Source organism: Trachypithecus francoisi, unplaced genomic scaffold (genome assembly GCF_009764315.1).
Source record: "Trachypithecus francoisi isolate TF-2019V2 unplaced genomic scaffold, Tfra_2.0 Lachesis_group2, whole genome shotgun sequence".
Lineage (NCBI taxonomy): Eukaryota > Metazoa > Chordata > Mammalia > Primates > Cercopithecidae > Trachypithecus > Trachypithecus francoisi.
In genome coordinates this window covers 55,089,703-55,117,234 of record NW_022681465.1, presented here as the reverse complement: position 1 = coordinate 55,117,234, position 27,532 = coordinate 55,089,703, and the positions used below count along the sequence as shown (strand labels likewise).

Below are 27,532 nucleotides of genomic sequence, written 5' to 3'. Positions count from 1 at the left end.
ATGCCAAAACTAACAGAACTGCAAGAGGAAATAGACAAATATGCAGTATGTCTCACTCTTAGAATTCCATAGAACAAGTAGACAAAGTATCAAGAAAAAACAGGAGACTTAAACAAGAATATCATCTGTGTTTTGGGCTGCCAAGAAGCAGGCACCAAGACAGGATTTAACATGAAAGTGATTTTTGTGGGAAAGGATAAGAAGAGGTAGATACTTTCAAATCAGTAAGCTACACTGAGAGGGAAGCCGGCAAGAAGGGGTAGGAGAAGTCCCAGACCAAGAAAGTTTCAACCAGGCCAATGGATTCAGCCGTCTTCACACCCGCTCTAAGAGTTTTGCATCTCCTAAGGCAAGAATGGACTTTACTCAGTTATGAGCTGAACACAGACTACAGGAAGCCTGGCCTCAGTGTCAACACAATGGTTCATCCAGAGGGGCAGTAATTGAGGTTATTTGTCAATTATGGTCCCCGCAAGAGGGAATTTCAGTTATATATTTTCATGGCCACCACAGTACGCTGTGCATCATACAAATTTACTTCAGGGAAAAGCTCTTCCATGACTTCCATGGGTCTCACATCCTAAGGAGCATCTTAGAAGAGGGAGGTTATTGGTATGAACTAAAGTCCCATTGCTGCTACTCATCTTCAACCTCCTCCATTATCTATTCTAAATTTCCCTCACTTTCATCTATCACTTTGGTAGACTTTGGTGGCTTACTTCATTGTGTAAACCAAACATTCAGCCCTGAGCCTGCAATTATATGCTCTCAGGCCAGGGTTGTATCACATCTCTGTCAAGTTACAACAGAACAAGCTAACAGTAAGAACCGGGAGGCAGCCAAGTCTCTTATTCCCCACTGCTCCCTGCTCTATGTAAAAACAGCCTTTTTTTTTTTTTTTTTTTTTTTTTTTCTGGTTGTTTCGTTTTTGAGACAGGGTCTCACTCTGTTGCCCAGGCTGGAATGTAGTGGCACAATCATAGCTCCCTGCAGCCTCAATCTCCTGGGCTCAAGCAATCCTCCCGCCTCTGCCACCTGAGTGGCTGGGACTACAGGTATGTGCCACCATGCTTGGCTAATTTTTAATATATATATATATTTTTTTATAGAGATGAAGTCTCACTACATTGCCTAGGCTGGTCTTAAACTCTGACATTAAGTGATCCTCCCACCTCAGCCTCCCAAAATGCTAGGTTTATAGGTATAAGCCACCACACCTGGCCAGCTCTACCTTTCTGCTCCCAAAATTGACTCCCCTTTCACAACAGTGACCCCTCTTCTCAACTGTAGTCCCTAGACAAAAAAACATTTCATTCCTTTTGATTGTCAAAAACTATTGCATACCAACTTTTTGAAATTTAAAATTGAATCAAGCATAATTTTTAAGTGCAAATCAGGGATATATAGCTGTTACTCAATTTTAATGGAAAAAAGCTTTGTTATAAAATGACAAAATATCTAATGTATTTGATAGTCATTTGTTTATTTCATTTCTCATCTATGCAGGGAACTAACCAGGAGCTTAAAATTTTATTGAGAGGCAGAATACATGAGGGCGCCTCAAAACCCTCAAAAAAACGTTAAGGTCAGTTAATAAGACTTCCATCTGAAAATTAAACTAGAAAAATCTGCACATACTGGAGATTAGCCATCTGTAAAATGAAACCAAAGAACCACCCAGGAGGCAAGATTGGAATTGGATGATTCAGAAAAGGATGCTGTACCAGCTTCATCTTCATTTTACCCTTTCTGTAAAGAAACACTTTTTTTTTTTTTTTAATACAGAGAAGGCAAATGGTTATCATGGAACCTAAAAAAGGGAATTAAGAAATCATAACTGGGCCAGGAGCAGTGGCTCATGCTTGTAATCCCAGCATTTTGGGAGGCCGAGGCAGGGGGATCACCTGAGGTCAGGAGTTCGAGATCAGCATGGCCAACATGGTGAAACCTCGTCTCTACTAAAAATACAAGAAATTAGCCAGGCGTGGTGGCAGCTACTCAGGAGGCTGAGGCATGAGAATTGCTTGAACCTGGGAGGTGGAGGATGCAGTGAGCCAAGATGACGCCACTGCACTCTAGCCCGGACAACAAGAGTGAAACTTCATTTCCAAAAACAAACAAACAAAAAAGACCGAGATCATAACTGATGAATAAACGTTCAGCATCATCAGAGAAAGCTCTAGTCACCCTAGGGTGGAAATGGGGTTACACTGTTTGACCATGTTCAACCAATCACTTATCTGAGTGCTGTGAAAACACCCACACAAGAAATGAAGGATTAAAGATGTGTACCCATAATTAATCATGTATTCATTCTGCAAACATAATCTATATCTGAAAATGAGTAAACCTAGTTTGAGGCATGTAATTATGAAACTGTAAAAGCAGGATTTAAGAAGATTTTTAATAGCTTCATGAAACTTAGAGTTACAGTGGAAATCCAATGAACTGATATTATCATTTACTTTTTACTATATACATGAGATTCCCTATTCTTCAAAAGTGTATTAGACTCATAAGCTGTATCTATATTCAACCTGAATGCCAACTTTTGGCATCATCACAAATTCTTTGTTTGCATAAAACTTGTTTTTGGCATAAAAGTAATTATGAAAATTGAAAACTCTTTTAAATAATGTAGATGGGGTCAAAAAGGAAGACACTGGGCTCCTGTATTATAAAAACTGTGCTGCTGAAGACACGTGCAAATATGCATAAAACAGATGTCAATATAGACACAATTTGTGAACACTGCAGACAGGGCCTGAATTACTTGGAACTCATCAGGACTGATGAGGCACTAACTGCATTCAGGTGCACTTCAATCAGAACTAGGTTATACCATTAAAATTAACAAGCCACAAAAAGACTTTAATGAATAAAAGAGGACTGGTATTAAAATCTTTTACACATTTTACTCATTTGGCAACAATGTGGTTAACAGTGCAGTCACATCTCTTTCTGGTAGACAGGTAAAATTTTTTATTATTCAAGCTTTTTTTTTTTTTTAAGATGGAGTCTCGCTCTGTCACCCAGGCTGGAGTGCAGTGGCACAATCTCAGCTCACTGCAACCTCCGCCTCCCATGTTCAAGCAGTTCTCTTGCCTCAGCCTCCTGAGTAGCTGGGATTACAGGGGCCTGCCACCACGCCTGGCTAATTTTTGTATTTTTGGTAGAGATGGCGTTTCACCATGTTGGCCAGGCTGGTCTCAAACTCCCGACCTCAGGTGATCCGCCCGCCTCAGCCTCCCAAAGTGCTGAGATTACAGGCGTGAGCCACTACGCCCAGCCTCAAGATGTTTTTTAAGTAACACACTCCCTGGCACATCGCTTCCATATTCACTTAAATGGCCTATTGCTTTAGTTTAATTAAAAAGAGATTAACTTATCTGTCTTTTGCCATCCTGTTCTTTTTAAAAATAGAAACAAAACATCTTTCTCTAATCCCAAATTTTCTCATTATACTGCTGAGGTGTTGTTTTTTCCCTCTTTTAAGTTGTTAGCACTTTTCTAAGCCAAAAAGGCCCCAATTTAAAAAAACAAAAAAAACCCTTTTTTCTAGGAATATATTCCCCATTCCATGATAGGGATGGAAAGTCCCACCATCTTCGAATAGGGCTACTATAAGATTCTGCAATATATGAAGTTGGCAAGGAAAGATGAATATTTGTCAGGTATCAATGTGTCCTTTAATATTAGCCCAGCAAGTAACAGAATGCAATATTAGACAATCTCAGGAAGGTAACATGGCCATATCTCTCAGCACAGGGAAGGAAATAGACATTTAAAATTCTGGATCCACAAAACCTCACATATCAATATTAATCCTGAATGTAAATGGTCTAAATGCCCCCACTTAAAAGGCACAGAATGGCAAGTTGGATTAGAAAAGCAAGACCTATCCATCTGCTGTCTTCAAGAGACCAATCTCACACATAAGGACACCCACAGACTCAGTAAAAGTTTGGGAAAAGATCTGTCATGTAATGGAAAACAAAAGAGTAGGGGTCACTATTTTTATATCAGATAAAACAGACTGTAAACCAACAACAGTAAAAAAAGGACAAAGAAGGGCATTATATAATGATAAAGGGTTCAATTCAACAAGACGACGTAACTATCCTAAATATATATAAGCACACAACATTGGAGCAATAAGATTCATAAAACAAGTACTTCTAGATCTACAAAAAGAATTAAGACAGCCACCCAATAATAGTGGAAGGCTTCTACACCACATTGACAACATTAGAAAGATCATCAAGGTAAAAAACTAACAAAGAAATTCTAAACTGACATTTGACCAACTGGACCTAACAGACATCTATAAAATACTCCACCTATCAATCACAGAATATACATTCTTATTTTATGTTCCGGGATACATATGCAGGATGTGCAGGTTTGTTACCTAGGTAAATGTGTGCCATGGAGGTTTGCTGCTCCTGTCAACCCATCACCTAGGCATTAAGCCCAGCATGCATTAGCTATTTTTCCTGATGCTCTTCCTCCCCTAGCCCCTGACCCCGCCGACAGGCCCTCGTGTGTGCTGTTCCCCTCCCTGTGTCCATGTGTTCTCACTGTTCAGCTCTCACTTACAAATGGGAATATGCAGTATTTGGTTTGTGTTCCTGCTTCAGTTTGCCACAAGACACATTCTTATCTGCACATGGAAACATACTCCAAGATCAACCTCATACCGGCTATAAACCAAGTCTTAATAAACTAAAAAAAAAAATCAAAATCATACCAACCATACCAAGATCGCTCAAAACCACACAATTACACGGAAATTAAACAACTTAGTCCCAGAGGACTTTTGAGTAAACAAGAAAATTGGGGCAGAAATCAAAAAATTCTTCTGAAAGAAATGAAAATAGAAAGACAACACACCAAAATATCTAAAATATAGCAAAAACTATACTCAAAATGTTAGAAAAATCTCAAATTAATGACCTAACATCACACATAGAGGAACTAGAAAAATAAGAACCCCCAAAGCTAGCAGAAGAAAATAAATTTTAGTTATTTCAGAGCAGAACCAAACAAAATTCAGACCCAAAAGTCCATACAAAGAATCAACAAAACCAAAAATTGGTCTTTTGAAGGATAAAAAAGATCACAGACCACTACCTAGATTAACAAAGAAAAAAGAGAGATGATCCAAATAAGCACAGTTAGATAGGACAAAGGTGGCCAGGCATGTTGGCTCATGCCTGTAATCCTAGCACTTCAGGAGGACAAGGTAGGTGGATCACTTGAGCCCAGGAGTTCAAGACCAGCCTGGGTAACATGATGAAACCCTGTCTCTACAGAAGTTAGCTAGGCAAGGTGGCATGCACTTAGTCCCAGCTACTTGGGAGGCTGAAGTGGGAGGATTACCTGAGCCCAGGGAGGTTGAGACTTCAGTGAGCCATGATTATGGCACTGCACTCCAGCCTGGGCAAAAGGGTAAGACCCTGTCTCTAAATAAATAAAGGACAAAGGTGATATTACCACCAATCCCACAGAAATACAAAAGATCCTCAAAGACTATTATGAACACCTCTATGCACACAAACTAGAAAATCAACAGGAAATGGACACATTCCTGGAAACACACAATCTCCCAAGATTGAATCAGGGAGAAATTGAAACCCTGAATAGACCAGTATCAAGTTCTGAAATTGAAATCAGTGACAAAAAAAAAATCTATAAGCCAATAACAGCCCCAGACCAGATGGATTCACAGCAGAATTCTACTAGACATACGAAGAAGAGCTGGTACCAATTCTACTTAAACTATTTAAAAAAAAAAAAAATCAGGGAAGAACCTCTTCCTAAATCATTCTATGAAGCCAGCATCACCCTGACACCAAAACCTGGCAAAGACACAACAACAACAAAAAGAAAACTATAGGCCAGTATCCCTGATGAACACAGATGCAAAGATCCTGAACAAAAATACTAGCAAACTGAATACAACAGCATAAAAAGTTAATTTACTACGATTAAATAGGCTTCATTCCCAGAAAGCACAGTTAGCTCAACATGTGCAAATCAATAAATGCAATTCAGCCCATAAACAGAAGTAAAACAAAAACAATATAATCATCGCAACAGACACACAAAAAAAGCTTTTGATAAAATCTAATATCCCTTCATGATAAAAATCCTCAAGAAACTATGCATTAAGGTGTTGTGGCTCCTTCACTCCCATAGTTCGGTGAGTTCCAAATTCTTGTCCCATGACCAAGAGGAATGAGGTTCATGGACACCAGAGAGTAAGTAAGGCATAGATTTTTATTAAGCAACAGGAAAAGCTCTCAGCAGCAAGACTTGAAAGTGGGCTGATGCCTATGGGCTTGTCCCCAGGGGTTTTTGTCCCCCCTTTCCAGGGGCATTTTTCTCATTTGCATCTTGCACGACCCTCTACGTCCTGGTTGCTTCCTGATCCCACTTCTTTCTGCACAGGTGCGTTCTTGTCCAAAGTTACTCCATCTTCGTTATTACCCATAAACATCACAGAAAAGCCCACTTGGCAGGGGGTGGTGAAGTACCATGCAGATATCATGTTAATTATGTATATATAACGAGCTGGGTCAAGTTAAGGACGTTACGTTTATTTACTGCACCTGCGCCTAAGTTGGGACACTCCCTTCTTGGGCAAACATCCTGGTGTAAGAGGAAGCTCTTCACCACATTTCCACCTGCTTGCTACATAACAGGGGCAGTGCAGCTGTGGTCCCGTAAGTGTTGTTCTTCTCCAAAGACCTTCCCTAATTGCCTAGCCAACCCCTAACCACCTCCTCTCTCAAAAGGAACATACTCCAAATAATAAGAGCCATCTATGACAAACCCACAGCTAACATCATACTGAACAAGCAAAAACTGGAAGCATTTCCCTTGAGAACTGGAATAAGACAAGGATGCCTTCTCTTACCACTCATATTCACCACAGTACTAGAAGTGCTAGCCAGAGCAATTGGGCAAGAGAAAGAAAGAAAAGGCATCCAAATAGGCAAAGAAGAAGTGAAACTGTCTATCTTCATGGATGATATGATTGTATACCTAAAAATCCCTAAAGCTGGCTGGGTGTGGTGGCTCACGCCTGTAATCCCAGCACTTTGGGAGGCCAAGGCGGGAGGATCGCGATGTCAGGAGTTCGAGACCAGCCTGACCAACATGGTGAAACCCCCAACTCTACTAAAAATACAAAAAAAAAAAAAAAATTAGCCAGGCATGGTGGCGCATGCCTGTAATCCCAGCTACTCAGGAGGCTGAGGCAGGAGAATCACTTGAACCCGGGAGGTGGAGGTTGCATTGAGCCAAGATTGCGCCATTGCACTCTAGTCTGGGTGACAGAGCGAGAGTCTGTCTAAAAAAAAAAAAACAAAAAACCCCTAAAGCTGTCATCAAAAAGCTCCTAGAACTGATAAACAACTTCAGTAAAGTTTGAGGATACAAAATCAACATATGAAAACAGTAGCATTTCTATATTCCAGTAACATTCAAGTTGAAAGCCATCTCAAGAATGCAATCCCATGTACAACACAGAGAGAGAGAGAGAGAGAGAGAGAGATACCTAAGAACACATCTAACCAAGGAGGTGAAAGACCGCTACAAGGAGAACTACAAACACAGATGACACAAACAGATGGAAAAACATTCCATGCCCAGACTGGAAGAATCCATATCATTAAAGTAGCCATACTGCCCAAAGCAATCTACAGATTCAAACTACCAATGTCATTTTTCACACAACTAGAAAAAAGCTATTCTGAAATTTACATGGAACCAAAAAAGAGTAGGAATAGCTAAAACAATCCTAAGCAAAGGGAACAAAGTTGGAGGTATCATATTACCTGACTTGAAACTATCCTAATAGGTTACAGTAACCCAAACAGCATGGTACTGGTACAAAAAGAGACACAGAGACAAATGGGAATAGAATAGAAAAACCAGATATAAAGCTGCACAATCATCTTATATTCAAGAAAATCAACAACAGCAAAAAAGCAATGGGGAAAGGACTCCCTATTCAATAGTGTTGGGATAGCTAGCTAGCAACATGTGGAAGAATGAAACTGGATTGTACCTTTCAAAAATTAACAATAGATAGATTAAAGATTTAAATGTAAGACCTCAAAGTATAAAAATTCTAGAAGAAAATCTAGGAAACACCATTCTGGACACTGGCCTTGGAAAAGAATGTATGCTAAGTTCTCAAAAACAACTGTAACAAAAACAAAAATTGGTTTAAGTGGGACTATCTAATTAAACTAAAGAGCTTCTGCACAGCAAAAGAAACTATCAACAGAGTAAACAGACAACCTACAGAATGGGAGAAAATATTCACAAACTATGCATCCAACAAAGGTCAAATATGCAGAATTTATAAAGAATGTAAACAATTGAACAAGCACAAAACAACCCCATTAAAAAACGAGCAAAAGACATGAACAGGCGCTTCTCAAAAGAAGATATACAAGTGGCCAACAAACATATGAAGAAATACTCATCATCGCTAATCAGCAGAGAAATGCAAATTAAAACCACAATGAGATACCATCTCCCACCAGTCAGAATGGTGATTAAAAAGTCAAAAAACAACAGGCTGGGCACGGTGGCTCATGCCTGTAATCCCAGTACCTTGGGAGGCCGAGGCGGGCAGATTACGAGGTCAAGAGATCAAGACCATCATGGCCAACATCGTGAAACCCCGTCTCTACTGAAAACACAAAAATTAGCCGGGCATGGTGGTGCGTGCCTATGGTCCCAGTTACTTAGGAGGCTGAGGCAGGAGAATCACTTGAACCAAGGAGGCGGAGGTTGCAGTGAGCCAAGATCGTGCCACTGCACTCCAGCCTGGCGACAGAGCGAGACTCCATCTCAAAAAAAAAAAAAGTCAAAAAACAGCAGATGCTGGTGAGGCTGCAGAGAAAAGGAATGTTAATACACTGTTGGTGTGAATGTAAATTAGACCAGCCACTGTGGAAAGCAGTTTGGAGATTTCTCAAAGAACTCAGAACTACCACTTGACCCAGCAGTCCTGTTACTGCGTATGTACTCAAAGGAATGTAAATCGTTCCGTTATAAAGACACATGCACTCATATGTTCACTGCAGCACTATTCACAATAGTAAAGGCATGGAAATCAACCTAGAGGCCCATGAATAGTGGATTGGATAAAGTAAATATGTACATATACACCATGGAATACTATGCAGCCATAAAAAGAAACAAATCATGTCTTTTGCAGCAACATGGATGAAGCTAGAGGCCATTATGTTAAGTGACTTAACACAGGAACAGAAAACCAAATACCACATGTTCTCGCTTATAAGTAGGAGCTGAACACTAGGTATTCATGGACAAAGATGGCAACAACAGTTACTGGGGACTGCTAGAGGGAGGACAGCAAGGGTTGAAAAACTATTAGGTATTATGTTCAGTACTTGGGTGATGGGATCAATCATACCCCAAGCCTCAGCATCATGCAATATACCCATGGAACAAACATGCACATTCTTAAGAAGGCTGTGTTTCACAAATTGCACATTTCTTAAATTTAAGAGCAACTTAAGTAGTAAATAAAGGAGAAAGATGTAAAACTGAGCTTCAAGAGAATCAAGAAAATACTACTCATAAAATGGTTAAACACCAGTTTAAAAAAAATTTTTTTTATATCATGGTAATACACATAAAATTTACCACTAGTCATTTTAAGTGTACAGTTCTGTGGCATTAAGCATATCCACAATGCTTAAAATCCACCATTCTAAATTTCAGTTTTAAAAACAAACAGCCAATACAGGAAAAGTGGCAACACATGTAGATTGAGTACTGGTACCTTAGGATTAGGTCTTAGAAGTCCTTCTTAGTATTTAAAAGAAGAATTTTTAAAAATTATATATATATAAATAAATAAAAACAAGCCCTTCTATCTGGTTTGCTGTCCTTCTCCAAGATACACTGTTTACAGATCTAAAAGTCACACAGACCCAGTGTAGCTAATCTTCCTATTTGAAAACTTGCTGGTGACTTCCATATTAAGCTGGCCTGGGCAAAAGTTCACTCCTTCATTTGCTCCTTGAGGAATTTAAAATCTGTTTTTCTTTTTCTTTTTTTTTTTGAGACAGAGTTTCAGTCTTGTCACCCAGGCTAGAGTGCAACAGAGCTCACTGCAACCTCTGCTCACTGCAACCTCTGCCTCCCAGATTACAGGTGGGAGGGATTACAGGTGCCCACCACCACGCTTGGCTAATTTTTTTCTTTGGATTTTTACTAGAGACGAGGTTTCACCATGGTGGTCAGGCTGGTCTCGAACTCCTGACCTCAGGTGATCCGCCTGCCTTGTCCTCCCAAAGTGCTGGGATTAAAGGAGTGAGCCACCGCACCTGGCCCTGTTTGTCTTCTTTACTAGATTCCTCTGGGAGTATGAACTGTGTCCAATTCATCTTCATACAGCTCACCATTGGACTCTCACATCTTCCGGAATGTATACAAATATGACTTTCTACATTTTCTTGGTCCATAAATGTTTCTTAAATATTTGTGGGGCCTCATTTCCTAAGATCATTTATTTGCTATGCCATAGTTTTGGGCAGGTTATGTTTTTCCTTGTTTGTGGTCCTCTTAAATTAGTTCATCTGAAATCATTAATTACTGTACTGTTTTTACCCAGAATTACTGGTAGATTATTTTATATAGTAGTTACTAAATCGGTATGAAATACTATGTTCACTTTGACCTTTATAAAGTACTAGCATAAATTTTTATCTCTTTTTTGTGTGTATGTCAGTGTGTGTCAGTCTTATCTGCAAAAGCATTTCAGCTTATTGGAGAGGATTTTAGATTGAGTACATGTATTTGTTTTTTACTGACTCCTCCTCACCTCCATGATCCCTCTCTCCAGTTGTCTGCAACACATCCTACTGTGAAGTTTTTCTAAAACTTCCTAGGAAGTTTTAGATTCTTCCCAGGAAGAATTCTTTTATCTGTAATCTGTATACCACCATAATTCCCTCACTATTTATAACATCAGTTTATTAGTGGTTTTAATCTGTCTTACTCTCACAGGCTCTTGGCTGCTTAAGGGCAGGGACCTCTCTGTCATTTGCATATATCTAGCACTTAAGGTACTGGCACATAGTAGATATCAAAAAGAGCTTTTTCCTCACCTATCCTCTTTTACAGAATTCCATTTGTAACTATACGACCTCTCACTGTTCCTTGGAATGGACAGTCTAAGGCCCGTAATCTGGTATGACTTCCTCAGACATGAGGAGGAAGAAGTACTCATTTCAGAGAATAAAGGAGAACTTGAAAATCTTGCCACTTGTTTGTAATTTAGATTTAAGTATTCATTTGAAGCACTTAACATCCTAAGCACTCAAACACATGATTAGGAACTCAAATTTGAGAAATACAACAGAAGACGGTAAGATGAGTCAGAAGGATACATCATTTCTGTGATTAGTGTTCCAACACTATTCTTTGCCATGTTTAAGCAAAGAATATGAAAGAGATTCAAGTTTTTTCAGAGGACAACACAAACTTTATATTATTCCTATTCCTTACTGCCTAGGAACCTCAAGCAACTTCCACTAATAGGTTTCTCCTGCTCCACACTTCCAGTAGTTTTTCTTTCACTTCTGAAATAAAGCAGTATTGCTCGTAACTTTGTTACTGAGAAAACCAACAATGCAAATGAAAGCACAGAGCCATTTCTATGTGCAAGTTAGCAAAATTCAGTCACTAGCATTGTGTTCTATGGCAATCACTTAACTTCTCTGAAACTAAATTTATTGATCTGTAAAACAAGAAGATAGGGTTTTAAAAGGTACGTATTTCTATGAATCTATAATTAGAAATTCTCATGTGCTGTGTCAAAACCTCCATGGATTAAAAATAACTCTTTAATAATGATTCTAAATGTAATACACACCCATTAAACAACATCTGTAAAATTATGTATAAAGAAAAAACCCTCACAATTCTATTACTCATGAGCCTTATTGTAAGGATCCTAAAGCAGTTAAAAATATCACTGACAGGTTTTTAAGATGTCAGAATGTCACTGGTCTGGATCTTTTTATTTCCAACAGCAGGGTCATTAATTTTTTTCCTCTCTCTTCTGCTGTATTTTTCTGCATACTATAAACAATTCAATAACTGCCCAGAGAATGCATTAGCTACAGTTTTCCGTACACAACCCTCTTTTCCAGATCTATTTTATGGGATCTCCTGTATGATCTAAAATACTATCAACAGTTCTTCATTGCTTAAGCTCTAATGGATAAAGTTTGAACACTGTAATTTCACATTTAAAAACACTTTAATTTGGAAAAATCTCATCCCAGCCTTCCTTTCCAGATCCACTGTTCTCCATTTCAAATTGCTCTATAGGTAAACTGGCTGCCTGGAGGCTGTTCACTCTATTATGTGAGTCAGCTAGAGGGACGGTCCACCCAGACTGGGCCTTGGACACTTCTAGTCCTCATCGCCTACTGGTCACTTCATCTAGGGTGGCCAAGCGCCTATTATCCGGAGAGAATCTGGGCAAGAATGAAGATATAAAATTCTAATGGTAGTGGTTCCAATTCCTGGTAATATGGAATAAACACACTCCACTGTCTCTCCCAGTGAATGAAGCTGTAAAACATAATACATAGATCAGCAATTTGAGGACTGGAAAAGAAACAGCAGTAGGAAAATTGGGAAGACCAGAATTTCTTATTTAACATTTACCTTGCTGATGATATTGTTATAAAAAATACATTTACAGTATTTCAATAAGATGGGAAAATTGAATACAAACATAATCCCTTGAACTGTAAAATACTTTCTAAAAAAAAAAAAATCGAACATCGGTCAGGATAACTTAGTAAAGTGTTTTAAAGTGGATCAAGTAGACAAACAATCCTCTGCAGTATTTCAAAGTAGCAGAGCACACAGGTTTAGACTGAGATCTTGGTTCAAATCCTGGCTCTACCTCTTATTAGCTGTGTGAGCTTGGATAAGTTAGGTCAGCTCTGTGAACTTATTCCCTCATTGCAAAATGGAGAAAATAATAGCACCAACCTCACAGGATACTGAGTGGACTAATTAGGTAATGAATGCAAACCATTAAGCATACTGCAGGCACCTATAAAATGTTCAGTAAAGTTAGCTATTAGTAGCAATAGTTTCCTCCGAATTTCAAAGGACTTATTCTATGCCCTATTTACTCAACTACAAATCTTTATTGGACATACTGCTACAAAAAGAAATCGGAATGTTCCTTTACTTCCAAGAATGAACGACCTACAGTTTAAAATGCAATATACCAATAAAAAGAAAATTTTAGTTAAATGCGCCCTCTAGTGGTATGTTTTGTGCAAGTACCTGGCATCTACAAAAGATAAAACCTCTTCATGAAATGTCACTACCCTGAAGCCAGCTGGTTGAGATCATTACAGTATGGGAAGCACTACCACATATCTTTTAGGAAGTTCCCTATCTTCAAGAGCTGGAAGGTGCTGTTGTTTGTTGTCTTTGAAAACTTTCTCCACCATATGACCTAAGGATATTTGTGATATGTACCAAACCAAATCTCAACATTCCTACAGCATTGACTTTAAAATCCCTTCTCTTAAAGAAAACTGGGCCACTTTCTAGTTTGCTTTAAATAAACATCGCAAAGTACTTATTCCTCATTTACTTAATAAATACGAGGGCCAGGCGCAGTGGCTCACGCTTGTAATCCCAGTACTTTGGGAGGCCAAGGCGGGCGGATCACCTGAGATCAGGAGTTTGAGACCAACCCGGCCAGCATGGCGATATCCCGTCTCTACTAAAAATACAAAAACTAGCCGGGCGTGGTGGCGGGCACCTGTAATCTCACCTACTTGGGAGGCTGAGGCAGAAGAATCGCTTGAACCCGGGAGGCAGAGGTTGCAAGCTGAGATCGCACCATTGCACTCCAGCCTGGGCGACAAGAGCCAAACTCCTTCGCAAAAAACAAAACAAAAAAACAAATACGAAGCGAGCACCAACGATGTACCAGGCAATGAGAATACAAATGTAATTACAAATGTGAAAAGTGTCATAAGAAAGCATAGACTGCCATGAGCACACAGTAGGGGATTGGTCCTGTATGGGGGTAGTAGGGGGTTGGAAGGCTTTCTTGAGAATAAAATATTTAAAGCCTTGAAGGGTGAGTAGAAAGTAACTGGAAGAAGAAAAGGAGTACCATACAAAGACAACAGAAAATGTAAAGGCCTGGAGACGGCAAGGAACACACGGCATTTGAGAAATTGAAGAAAGATCCTATGCACGGTGCTCAAAGGAGAGATTGTGCAAGATGAGGCTAGGGAAGTAGGCAGGGACTTCGCAAGGAGTTTGAATTTCATCCTAAAAACAATGGGAAGCGATGGCAGAGTTTGAAGCAGTACAGCAGTAATACGACTTACATTTTCAAAAGTTCCGTTCCTACGGCACAGAAAATGGATTTGAGGGAGCTGGGGCAGAATGAATCCCCAGAGCAGCTGTAGAACTACAGGTACAACATGGGACGAGGGAGGAGGTGCCAATAAAGATAAAATAAGTGGACAAATATTCAAAAGGCTAAATGAATCGAGCAAACTGTTGAGAGTAGTGGTCCTGGTAAATCGCATTTTTTCACTAGGCACAGCTGGTGGTGGTATGCATTTGGAAACACGCTAAAGAAAATGAGCCGTTTAGGATTCTAGGGTTTTCCTCTTAAAAAGAGAACTTGTTTGGCTACCAAGTGTTAACATTTTAATGCTCAACGAGCACTGAAGAGGGGACATGAGGCACTGCCTCTCACCCAAGACAGCCCCAAAATGTCCTTTTCAGACTTTTATCACAGTGACCCACTCCCACCGCGTCTTTACCTTGCCTCTGCCTGAATGTCCTTAACTCCCTCCTTGCCGCCAATTTCACCAGATTTTTGTTTTCTTATCCAGTCTCACGGAAGCCTCTCCAGCATCTCCCACCCTACCGATCCTCCCGTCTCTCTCGCCTACTACACTATGAGTTCAGACAGCACGGATTGAACGCTTCATCTTTTTGTGTCGGCGCCCTGCACATCCCCATCCCATCACTAAGCTCGCCGCAAACTCAGCTCAATCTCAACGCCCACGAGCCGCTCCTAAAGACCGCCTGTGATGCCGGAAGTGACGCGCTCTCGGGCACTATGTGCTTCCGGTCTCCAATGCCGCAGGAGGGTGGTCTTTCCTGGCTCGCTAACTCGACTGCTCTGGGGGATTCGTGCGCGGTAAGAAGCTGCGCCGCAGCGCAGGGAGGAGGGGAGGTTTGCAGCCTTGAAAACTGCAGTGTGTTGTTCGTTCCCGCTGGCCTGGCGGAACTTGTATGGGAAGCTGGGAGGACAGAAGGCCTAGCCCGCTGGGTCCCTGAGCTGGCTGAGCGCGGGCTGCTCGGGCTATGTAGGGGTGTCGGCCTCAGCTGTTGGGCTCCGGCTGCTGGGGGCTGCGCGTCCAGCCGCTCTGGAATCCTGTGAGTGGGCCGCCCGGCTCTCCTACTTCATGCTCCTGATAACCCAGAGCCTCCCACTTCCCACTTACGCAGGGGAAGGATAATCCATTTCGTTTTGAACAGCTTCGGTCCCCACTGGGACAGTCGCATAAACTTCGGCGAAGAGTGCGCTCGTGAAGTGGCATGGAGCATCTTACACCAATTCATTGGGTCCACCCTTCAGCTTCTGTGGAAGGGATCTTTCTGTTACCAGATGCTGAGACTTGGGGGATTGCGAGGGATGCTGGTCTTAAAAGGTGATGGCTTAGGTCGGGCGCAGTGGCTCACGCCTGTAATCCCAACACTTTGGTAGGTCGAGGCGGGCGGATCTCCTGAGGTCAGGAGTTCGAGACCACCCTGGGCAACATGGTGAAACCCCTTCTCTACTAAAATACAAAAAATTAGCTGGGCGTGGTGGCACATGCCTGTAATCCCAGCTATTCCGGAGGCTGAGGCACGACAATCGCTTGAGCCCTGGAGGCAGAGGTTGCAGTGAGCCAAGATGGCCCACTGCACTCCAGGTTGGGCTACAGAGTGAGACTCCGTCTCAACAGCGACAGCAACAACAACAACAAAGGTGGTGGCTTAAAACAGCCATGCTTCCCTTAACAACTGGTATAGTTCTGAGAAATGGCTGGGCCTTTTCGTGGTTGGGTGAATATCATAGTGTACTTACATAACAAACCTACACACCTGGGCCGCATGGGATAACATGTTGCTCCTAGACTGCAGACCTGTACAGTATGACTACTGAATACTGTAGGCAGTTCTAAAAGCATGATAAGTGTGTATCTAAACGTAGAAAAGATACTGTAAAAATAAGGTATAAAAGAAAACATGGTACACCTGAATAGGGCACTTAAAGCATGGAGCTTGCAGGGCTGTCGGTAGCTATGAGTGAGTCAGTGAGTGGTATGTGAGTGTGAAGGCCTAGGATATTTAGGGTATTGCAGTACACTACTGTAGACTTTATAAATGCTGTATGCTTAGTCTAAGTTTATTTAAAAATGTTTAAAGTAATAACCTTAGCTTACTGTGCTTTAACTTTATAAACTTTTAAATTAGTTTTAACTTCTTGACCCTTTTTTTTTTTTTTTTTTGAGACGGAGTCTATTCTCTCTCTCTCTCTTTTTTGAGACAGAGTTTTGCTCTTGTCACCCAGGCTGGAGTGCAGTGGCGCAATCTCGGCTCACTGCAACCTCCGCCTCCCGGGTTCAAGCGATTCTCCTGCCTCAGCCTCCCAAGTGGCGCACACCTGTAGCCGCGCCTGTAGCCGGGGCTACAAGCGCGCGCCACCACACTCAGCTAATTTTTGTATTTTTAGTAGAGATGGGTTTCACCATGTTTGCCAGGATGGTCTCGATCTCCTGACCTCGTGATCCGCCCTTCTTGGCCTCCCAAAGTGCTGGGATTACAGGCGTGAGCCACCACACCCAGCCCACTCTTTTGTAATAACACTTAGCTTAAAACGCTAATATGTTGTGTAGCTATACAAAAATGTTTTCTTTATTCCCTTACAGTATTCTATAGCTTTTTCCTGTTAAATTTTTTTGTTATTATAAACTGAGACATACACATTATGGCTACACCGGGTCAGGATCATCAGTATCACTCTTTTCTTCCTCCACATCTTATCCTACTGAAGGGTTTTCAGGGGCAGTAACATGAATGGAGCTGTCATCTCCTATGATAACTGCCTTTTTCTGGAATACTTATAATTATCTAGTATTATGTACAGTACATCATTGTAAACGCTGTGCTTGTATAGGACTGGCAGTCCAGTAGGTGTGTTTACACCAGCATTACCACAGACATGAGTAATGTGTTAGACTACAAGTTATGAGGGCTACAAAGTCAACAGGGATTTTTCAGCTGCATTATAATCATCTGAGACCAGTATCATATGTGCAGTCGCTATTGACCTAAATGTTATGTACTATGTGACTGTAGCTGATGAATCTTTGATTATGGCTGAATGTTCTCATTCATTGCAGGAAAAAAAATATCCTCCAAATTACTAGGATATAAGTGACCAAAACTTTGTTCCGTTTTATGTTGGAGCCAAATAATTAGTGTTAGGATAAATTACTTCTTTAAAGTATGTATGTGCTCTAAAATGAAAAGTATTTCTGAACATTAAAGCATAGGTATTAAGACTATAAAAACAAGATACAGATTTTGGTGTGAAATGTATCTTATGATTCAAATCATAATTTAAATAGAATCGAAGATGATTGAAATCACGGGGCTGGAAGTCGCTTATACCTTGATTAGTAAGAGAGGAAGCCTGGGATCACCCTGTGATAGTAAACACTTTTTTATGTTTTACTTATAACTCTGTCAGGAAATTTCAACAAACTTCATATTAAAGGACATGATTTCTGTATACTTAGTAATTTGCTATGCAAATTGTTGCATTGAAATGGCAGACTAAGCAAGACGATTGGGAGAAAGTAGCTGTGGGACTTGAGGAAAATAAACAGGAAAACTGCAGAATGTGGAAGGAATAATTGCATTCATTATATTACTGATTTATATTTTATGAAAATTTGATTTCTTAATTTTTCAATTTTAAGCACAACTTTTTTAACTGGTATGGCAGCTTTTCTGGTAAGTGGTAGATTTATATTAGAAGCATGTCTGTGCAGCATATTATAGCATTAAATATGTATGTAGATATCTAACTGAAGTAAAAAGTGTTTTAATAATTAAAAGTTTAACATATGGGCATATGTGAGATATAGTGATATAGCATGTCTCTTTAGTTTTGCTGTTTTTGTTGTTGATGACTAACCACCCATGCTTGTCTTAAAAATTGATAAGGTACCTGTGATGAAATTATGACCAGGTGGGCCCGAGTTAGTACCACATGTAACAAGAGACCCTTGCCTGCAACATCATGGGAGGACATGAAGAAGGGATCCTTTGAGGGAACAAGCCAAAACCTACCAAAGCATAAACAACTTGAAGCCAATAGGCTATCCCTCAAAAATGATGCACCCCAAGCAAAACATAAAAAGAAAAAGAAAAAGGAGTACTTAAATGAAGATGTGAATGGATTCATGGAATACCTAAGACAGAATTCACAGATGGTTCACAATGGGCAAATTGTAGCAACAGACAGTGAGGAAGTAAAGGAAGAAATTGCAGTTGCTTTAAAGAAAGACAGTCGACGGGAAGAAAGAAGATTAAAAAGACAAGCGGCAAAGAAAAATGCAATGGTGAGAGCATCGCTTCTACCATGTTATTTACTTTATTTAGCTGGAAACTATTCTTATACTCACATACAGATATATCTTAGCAGGGTCTGGTTACCATTATGTCCCAGATTCATAGAGCATCATTTTAAGGACTAGTACTTTTTTAGCACATATATGCTAGGCACATGATGTACTGGTTAATTATCACAACAACACAGCAAAGGTGATGGCATTATTCCCATATTATGGATGGCAAACACTGAAGTGCAGACAGATTCAATAACTTGTGAAAGCCACTTAGCTAGTAGCAGAGGTAAAATTCAAACCCAGCCTGACTTCAAAACCTATGTTATAGACCAGATGTGGTAGCCCATGCCCGTGATCCCAGCACTGTGGGAGGCTGAGGCAGGAGGATCACTTGAGCGCAGGAGTTAAAGACCAGCCAGGGCAACATAGGGAGACCCCATCTCTACCAAAAAAAAAAAAAAAAAAATTAGCCAGGTGTGGTGATACACACCTGTGATCCCAGCTACTACTGCCAGCTGAGGCAGGAGGATCGAGCCTGGGACGTCAAGGCTACAGTGAACCATGTGACCAACCGCTGCATTTCAGTCTGGGTGACAATACGAGAGTTTGTCTTCCAAAAAAACCAAAACCTATCCTCACCTTCCAATAGCCCCTTTTTCAAATTAGCATTGAGAAAACGTCAAAATTATGAAGAAGATAAAGTACAATAGATTAAATGTGTGTGGGTCCCTATTACTTGGAAAGGATGTTCTTTATCTATGAAATACTGAAGCACAGGAAAGAGGTACATAGGAGCCACACTAGTTAGAGCAGAGTAATAGAATTAAAAGTCCTTGACACTCCCTAGTCATTGCTTCCTCCCTCCCCCATATTACATTCAGAGGAACGCTGGGGGCAGCAGGTTTCTTTCTGTAATGCCTAGCGCTAGATTTTAAAGTATGTCAGGCAAAGGGGATGAAATACTCGCTATAATTATTTTTCCCTTCTCTAAGTGAGTTTCCCAAGTCTCCTAGCACGCCACTTCATAAGAATGAAGACTTGTTGCTAGTTATACTTTTATTTTTTATTAGTATTACTATATGTAGAGCACTGTTTGCACCAATGCAGGCTTGAAATGTTAACAGCCTCTAAATGTGTCTTTTGGCTGTTTGCAAGATTAGTCTATGCATTATTCTATTTAAAGATAATTATTTAGAGATAATACTGATGAAACATTCCTTATGGATAAATATGGATAGAAAGGATAACATTTCTATTGGTATCAGGATAGAGTTTTGTCTAAGTTAACTATTTTTAAATATTTTAAGTCATTTTAGTTTAGTTGACATAGGCAGTATGGTGAATTGCATACCATTTGAAGACATTTACTGTTATGATCTCTTAAGCATTATGTTTGTAATTAAGTGGGGAAGGATATTGTTTTTTAAAAAGGGGAGTGCTATATAAACAGTATATGGCTTGTTGTGACCTGTTGTTAATTTACTTCCTTGCTATTTTTTTTAATACCTTATACTAAGCATCAGTCCTTAAATGCTAATAAACTGATTATGCTATTGAAATTTACAATCAGCGCTTCACATTCCCATCTACATTAAACTTAAGGACCATTCAAAAATGTTGTAGTAAGTGATGATTAGATTTTAAAGGAGAAGGCTGTGAACTAAGGCAGTAGTCTCAGCTTAATAGAGACCACTTTGACTTCACCAACAAGCCAAGACTTCCTATAGTGGTGATGCAGGTTTTAGCAGTAGCTTTTGCTGCATTTGTATAATAAATGCAGCTTCTTGTTTTTGGACCAGCTCATTCTAAATGTACAAGTTACTGAAGAATTGAAAGGGACTCATTCTTTTTCAATATTTTATTAAGTAGGAAAAAAGGACAGAGTTGCAAAATAAATGTTTTATTTTGCCGGTTGAATTTGCTTTTTAAAAAAACCTGTGCTTATTTTGAAAAACATAATTAAATGACTATTTATTATTCGAGAAATATATATATCTTTTTCCAGCTTAAATAAAATAGTTTAAATATCTGCCATTTTTCATTATGGTTGATGTTCTCATTTATTGCAGCAAAAAAATTCTTCAAATTTCTGTAAATAACTAACCATTGCTCTGTTTTATGTTGGAGCCAAATAATTCATCTCAGAGTACATTATTCCTTTAAAATGTATTGCGTATATATTCTAAAAATGAAACCTATTTCTGAATATTAAAGAATGTGTATGGCCGGGCGTGGTGGCTCACGCCTGTAATACCAGCACTTTGGGAGGCTGAGGCGGGTGGATCACGAGGTCAGGAGATTGAGACCATCCTGGCCAACATGGTGAAACCCTGTCTCTACTAAGAATACCAGAATTATCTGGTCGTAGTGGCTCGTGCTTGTAATCCCAGCTACTTGGGAGGCTGAGGCAGGAGAATAATTTGAACCCGGGAGGCGGAGGTTGCAGTGAGCCGAGATCACGCCACTCTGCACTCCAGCCTGGTGACAGCGAGATTCCATCTCAAAAAAAAAAAAGCGTATTTAGGGTACAAAAACAAGGATATACTTTTTGCTATGAAATATATCTTATGGTTTGAATCATAACTTGAATGGAAACATTTGACCCAAATTCATTTAATTATGTGAACTTTAAAAAATATATTAATTTTTAAAAATTTTTGAGTATATAATTATACACAAATACAAATTTTGAGTGATAATTTTTATAGCCACTGCCCATTTCCTATAGAAAACGCCATTTTTCTACTGCAGACATTCCAGTTATAAAACGAATAGTCCATATTTGCTCAATTCATTTAAGCAATTGCCTTCTACAAAGCCACATATATAACATTGTTCCTGAGATTGATAGATTTATCGATTGAGGTTTTCAAAAGCAAGGAAACCCTCTGACGGAAAGGACATCTCATTGTTTAGGAATGTATGAAACCTTTTTTCTACAAATACAATATTGAGATTTCAGAAAAAGCTAAATAAGATGAGAAATGTTTTAAATATGTTTTTGATAACAATTAATAAAGTCACTGGTATAGTTTTGCAGTGTGCCAACCCACATTTTGTTTTCCCAGGTGTGTTTCCATTGTAGAAAACCTGGTCATGGAATTGCAGATTGCCCTGCCGCCCTTGAAAATCAAGACATGGGCACTGGGATATGTTACAGGTGTGGGTCCACAGAGCATGAAATAACCAAGTGTAAAGCTAAAGTCGACCCGGCTCTTGGTATGTGTTTCTTTCCGTTTTTTGCTTTGTTCATGGGGAAAGCCAATAAATAGCACCCTGGGTATATTTTTAACACAATTTGTTAAGAGTGTGCCACTTAGTATTTGGAAATCATATGAGATTAAATTTTAAGTTATGTAAAAATATTTTTTATTGTTAATGTGAATTTTATGACTTGCCATATGTATTGTCAACTGAATAGGAACTGTTGATTTTTACAGGCGAATTTCCTTTTGCAAAATGTTTTGTTTGTGGAGAAATGGGCCACCTGTCTAGATCTTGTCCGGATAATCCCAAAGGACTCTATGCTGATGGTAAGTACTGTTACCTTCATATAGCAGAAATGGTGAGTTATCGTGCAGTTGTGATTTAGTTTACACTCAATCAGTTCTTGAACAACTTCTTGAATAAATTGCAAAACCTTGAGAATTACATTATTTTTATCAAGTGCTATTATATGTACTGGGCTTTTTGTGCAGTTTGACTTCATATGTTAATAAAACAAATCAGAAAAAACTAAGGTGTGTATTTCCAACTGTGCTTGCTTCATCATTTGTGAGACTATTATACATTTCTACTTTTAGACATAATAGAAGCAGAGGGATTATATATCTCTCAAGCTAATATGAGGTTTTTAAAATCGTATTATATATTCAGCCTCAGCCAGCATACCATTTTTGTGGAAGGGTGGGTACACGATTCAATACTGTAGTAATGTTTGCTTCTGAATTTTTTTTCTTAGTTATTTGTCTGGCATGGGATTATGTAGCTTTTTTCTCTTTAACTTGGGTAATTAAGGTTCACACAGTAAAGTCTATGCGGTCTAAAGCTTTAAGGAGGAGGCTGTTATCTGTTGATGTGGTGGCTGGTGCCATCAGGCTCTAGACATTTCTTGTGTCATGTCCTGGGTGTCCCCCTGGAGAAGTTCAGTGAAAAAGCGTAGCTTTTGGAGTTGGTCAGACTTGGGTTATAGTGCCAGCACCGCCACTCACTAGCTCGGGGGCTTTGGCCAACTTACCAAACTCAATCTCAGTTTCCTCAGCTATAGAATGGAGCTGACAAAACTATATTTTATTGATTCTAAGATGCACAGTTTTTCAATTTTAATCCCTTGGAAATCAGAATGTATCTTACCATTGGTGGGTCCCACATAATTGACAGCTGTTTTTCTTTCTGAGAGGTATGTGCAATAATGATACATCTTATAATCAATGGTGTCTTAGAGTTGATGAATTATGATATTTGCCTAAAGAGGTTTTAATAAAGATTAAAGTGTATTATTCAAGTGCTTCTTTTTCACTATGGCATATAAAGAAGCCAGGGCCTAAAAAATGTTCAGGTGCATTTCAGTGTTGAGCTTATAAAAATGGGTAGTTAACATGACGAGTGAGCAAAAATGGCTTTCACTGGTCAACCAAAGTGACTAGATATGAAAAAAAAAAGTTTTAATGCAGCAAGGAGAGTAGATCCCATAGATGTGAAAATTTGGCCAGATTAGCCTGTGTGTACTTTGATTTTATAACTTGTAATCTTTTGTTTACAATAAGGGGCTTTCTGTGACTTGTTTTAATTTAGAACACTTTGGTAGCAATAGAAATACTGGATACATTTTTGTATGGTACATTTGATGTATATAGAATTAGTACTTTGTTTTTAAGAGGTAAAGCATTATGTCAGGGGGAAAAGTAGGGTGGGTTTCCAAATTTGCATTTTTTATATTGAAAATAAAGTCAAGATTTGGGGAAAAAAGAAAATTCAGCCAGATTTGTATCTTTGTATCTGATTAGGTCATTTTTCTAAGTCACTTAACATTTTGAGCATAATCAAAATAATGCTTGACCATTAAGCAACAGTGTTTGATCATTAAGTGAAAGACTTATTTTAGAAAGCACATGTGTTGTGATTCACAATTCTGAAATGTTTAAAGTAGGCAGATGGGCATTTTTATAGGGTTAGGGTGCCTGGCCAATGGAAGGCACTGAAACAAAAATTAACTTTATTTCTTTTGTAAATGCTTACCCACATCTGATCTCTACAGTAGAATAGTAGTTTCTAATCTGTTTTTGGGCCATTGACAGAGAATCTGACATGCTATTCAGGAAAGAGCATCTGCTTACAACTTTTATTTACAGGTCCAAGGGTTCACAGACTCTTGACTGTCTAAGCATTAAGATCCAGGCTTCTGTGCAATAGCTCTTGATGCCTTCCATCATAACTCATTTTCCTACTTCTCAAGGCCAGGTGCAAGAAGCAGTGGGTGGGTACAATTTACTGCTCTGTGAGGTTAAAAGGAATGGAGAATGAATTCTTAATATGAATAGTGGCACCTCCCTATGTTCCTGGTCTAGCTACTTTTACAACTGACAAGGTTGTGAGGATCCAGTAAGATGTGAAAGTGCTTTGAGATGTTAAAATCCCCATGTAAATATGAGATGGTATTCAGTGGCTTTGCTCTTTCAATAGGTGGCGGCTGCAAACTCTGTGGCTCTGTGGAACATTTAAAGAAAGATTGCCCTGAAAGTCAGAATTCAGGTGAGATCTCTGGGCCTCTACTTAGAAGGGCTGAGATTAATATTCCTCTGCATTTTATTCTGCACTTATTATGAATAACTCATTGGGATGCTAATGATTTTAAGACCTGTTTTCCTACTGTAGCAGTCACTTAATCTCTGTCAGCAACAGACGCACATCGTACTGAGTAACTGAATAGGTGGGGAAAAAAGTGACCAGTAAGCCTTAGGGGACCCTGACTTTATAAGACATCTTATTCATAAGCATTTATATTTGCTAACTAATGAATTTAATATAATAGAGCCAATTCTGTTACTTAAGAAAAATATGAATTCACTAAGAGAAAATAAAAAATATGAAATAACTTTCCATAGTCTTAATATTGAGTGTCCTCATGTATGCTTTGCTTTGTATGTACCTAAAAGATTCAGAGTTGATTGCAGAAACTACCAAAAATATTAAAAATGTGTTATCTACACAGAATCTGGCTATTTTCTTCCTGATGAAATACTAGCCTTATTCATCAAAAACTTCAGAGATATTCATGGCAGACTTTTGAGGAAGTGGAGATCATTATTACATTAGTTTGCCTGGACTAGAATGATGGTAATCCTGTGTGAAGGCAGGCAAGAAGGCAGTAGGATAGCCCAGCAGTGCTTCTTATGGAAAGAGCACATTTCTTTTTATTTCACATAGTTACAACACTACACAAATAAGTCTGCTCATTCTTACTTCTTATCCCTAACATTTAAATTTGAAAACCAAGAGTTCTTGTTTACAAGCTTGTTTAGAAGATAGTCTTTAGTACATTGTAGGCAGTGAGATTGAAATGATGAAGTGGAATTTGAATTCTCCCTCCTGGGAGGATTGCCACTTCCCAAATGACAAGACTGACAAGCAGATGTTGTATAATTTCACAGGTAGAATCTTATGCATTTAAAACTGATGCTTCATAAGCCTTGCTGTTTACAGACTCTTGGAATTCATTGACTCTGTAATGATGAACTCTGGGAAAGAATGAAAGAGCTTTCTCGTCAATTCGTGCATTGCAAAGTAGTTGCTGCATTTCCCTAATTGGGATGAGAAATTGCCTGTGGTACTCTGAAATCAAGGGTTATAATCAATTACAGAATTGCTCACTTTCCTTTAGTGATGGAGTCTTCCCTCCTTGTGATTATTCATGTCAAAATGAGTTCCTTTCCAAAACCAGTAACGATCTGAGTGGATGCATTTGATTACTGTTTTTCTCATATTCTGATTTTTCTATTCCTTTACAGAGCGAATGGTCACAGTCGGTCGCTGGGCAAAGGGAATGAGTGCAGACTATGAAGAAATTTTGGATGTACCTAAACCACAAAAACCCAAAACAAAAATACCTAAAGTTGTTAATTTTTGATAACAACTAGCACTATCATTAGTTACCACCTCATCATTACTTTCTAAACCAGGCCCACTTCACGAGTTAGAGTTGAGCTCCCTTGTAGCCAGGACTATACTGTAGATATCAGTATGATCTGGGTGTGGTCGAAAACAATTTTGTTTATTCTGTCCATCAAATTGTACTTCTACCACTGTTTGGAGAAGATTGAAGAAAAGAATAAGATGATTAAATGGATTCTCTAAAAGAATATATTTTAAGAGACAGAACTTAGACATAACCAAGTAGTTGTATACCTGATTGTAACAATCATCTTTTATAAAAGGAAAATTATGCATAAATGTAAAACACTCCTAAACAAAGGGTACAAATGAATTTTTGGTTATATCATTTTCTTGGCTCAAAGTATCAATTTATTATTATAATAGAAATTTATAAGTTGCTAGAAAGTCTATGTTTTTAAAATATGGAATAAAAATGCATTTTCTATTGCTTGTTTTTCTGAATACTTGATTCTTGATTGAAATAGCCATTGTTCGTTAATATCCATGTAACAATCCCTTTGGAAACAAGATTTTTTATGAATCCTAGATGAGAATAAACAGGGATTTGGTTTTTGTTTTAGTTTTGACATAAAGGATTACAAGTTACTAAAGTTAAAATTGAAATACCTCAATTTAACAGCAGCTCTTTTTTGCCCTTGATTTTCAAGAGAGAAATTCTAGCCAAAAATCAGTTTTCATTACTTAACCAGAATGATGGCACATAACAGACTGTATAATAAACTTAATAGCATTTTGTTCACATGTTTTAGATGAGTCAGAGTGAGAGGGAAATATCACCATAATGGAATTAGAACACTAATCAGAGACCCATTAGCTTCTTTGTTTGATTTGATGAATTCATGCATACTTAATACATATATTTCACAAGGCTTAACACTACCATTGTACTGTATAATGGAATGACTCTAGTGGTTTTGTGTTTCATTTCAAATTTTACCTGATTGAATCCATTTGTAACTAAAGGAAACAGCTGTGATTAGTTACAGATGCCTCAAAAGCAAAATATTTACCAAATAAGAAAAGAAACACTTTTCTCTGTTTTCATATCTGTACAACTCTACAGTTCTAGTCTTAATAGGAGCTGTTCTTTTTTTTCAGTGTGAGAGGAAAACATGATGACAATACTGCTCAGCATCCCAGAGCTTAAGGAAATGAGTGCCATTTAGAAGGAATTGCACAAGCCATGCAGCTGGAAAAGGACAGTAATGCTGCCTTAGTCATCTAGTCTGAACACACCCAGATTTATTTCACCTGTCCCATCAGGAGCAGAAGGCTTTGTAGAGTCTGCAGCCTGTCAGCTGAAAGGTATAATGCTTTTTGTAGTCTTCAGTGCAAAGATGTTGGTATCCATTTTGTCTTTCTTGGATTACTTTGTGTGTGTGTGTGCGCATAAAATTTTTGTTTTTTTTTTTTGAGATGGAGTCTCGTCACCTAGGCTAGAGTGCAGTGGCGCGATCTTGGCTCACTGCAACCTCCGCCTCCTGGGTTCAAGCGATTCTCCTGCCTCAGCCTACTGAGTAGCTGGGATTACAGGCATGCACCACCACGCTGGGCTAATTTTTAGTACAGATGGGGTTTCATTATGTTGGCCAGGCTAGTCTGAAACTCTTGAC

At 39.0% G+C, this 27,532-nt stretch overlaps 1 protein-coding gene and 1 long non-coding RNA gene across 5 annotated transcripts in view; one reads left to right on the top strand and one right to left on the bottom strand.

The window, feature by feature from the left end:
- LOC117064966 overlaps positions 1-15,161 on the bottom strand; it is a 54,900-nt gene extending 39,739 nt beyond the window's left edge. For all 3 annotated transcript variants that reach the window (XR_004429770.1, XR_004429771.1, XR_004429772.1), the window contains exon 1: positions 14,880-15,161. This is a non-coding gene — a long non-coding RNA (uncharacterized LOC117064966). The remainder of the gene's footprint in view (positions 1-14,879) is intronic.
- Positions 3,274-26,345, top strand: ZCCHC9 (zinc finger CCHC-type containing 9). Of its 2 annotated transcripts, XM_033179250.1 has the most exons (7): positions 3,274-3,290; positions 16,277-16,299; positions 18,343-18,740; positions 21,815-21,965; positions 22,187-22,279; positions 24,429-24,497; positions 25,754-26,345. In XM_033179250.1, the coding sequence occupies exons 3-7, from the start codon at positions 18,360-18,362 to the stop codon at positions 25,870-25,872; spliced, it is 813 nt and encodes a 270-aa protein (XP_033035141.1). In that variant the 5' UTR covers positions 3,274-3,290; positions 16,277-16,299; positions 18,343-18,359; the 3' UTR covers positions 25,873-26,345. The 2 variants fall into 2 exon arrangements, with proteins under 2 accessions (XP_033035141.1, XP_033035140.1); XM_033179249.1 differs by lacking the exons at positions 3,274-3,290; positions 16,277-16,299 and adding an exon at positions 15,152-15,262.
- Positions 26,346-27,532: the final 1,187 nt, after the last annotated feature.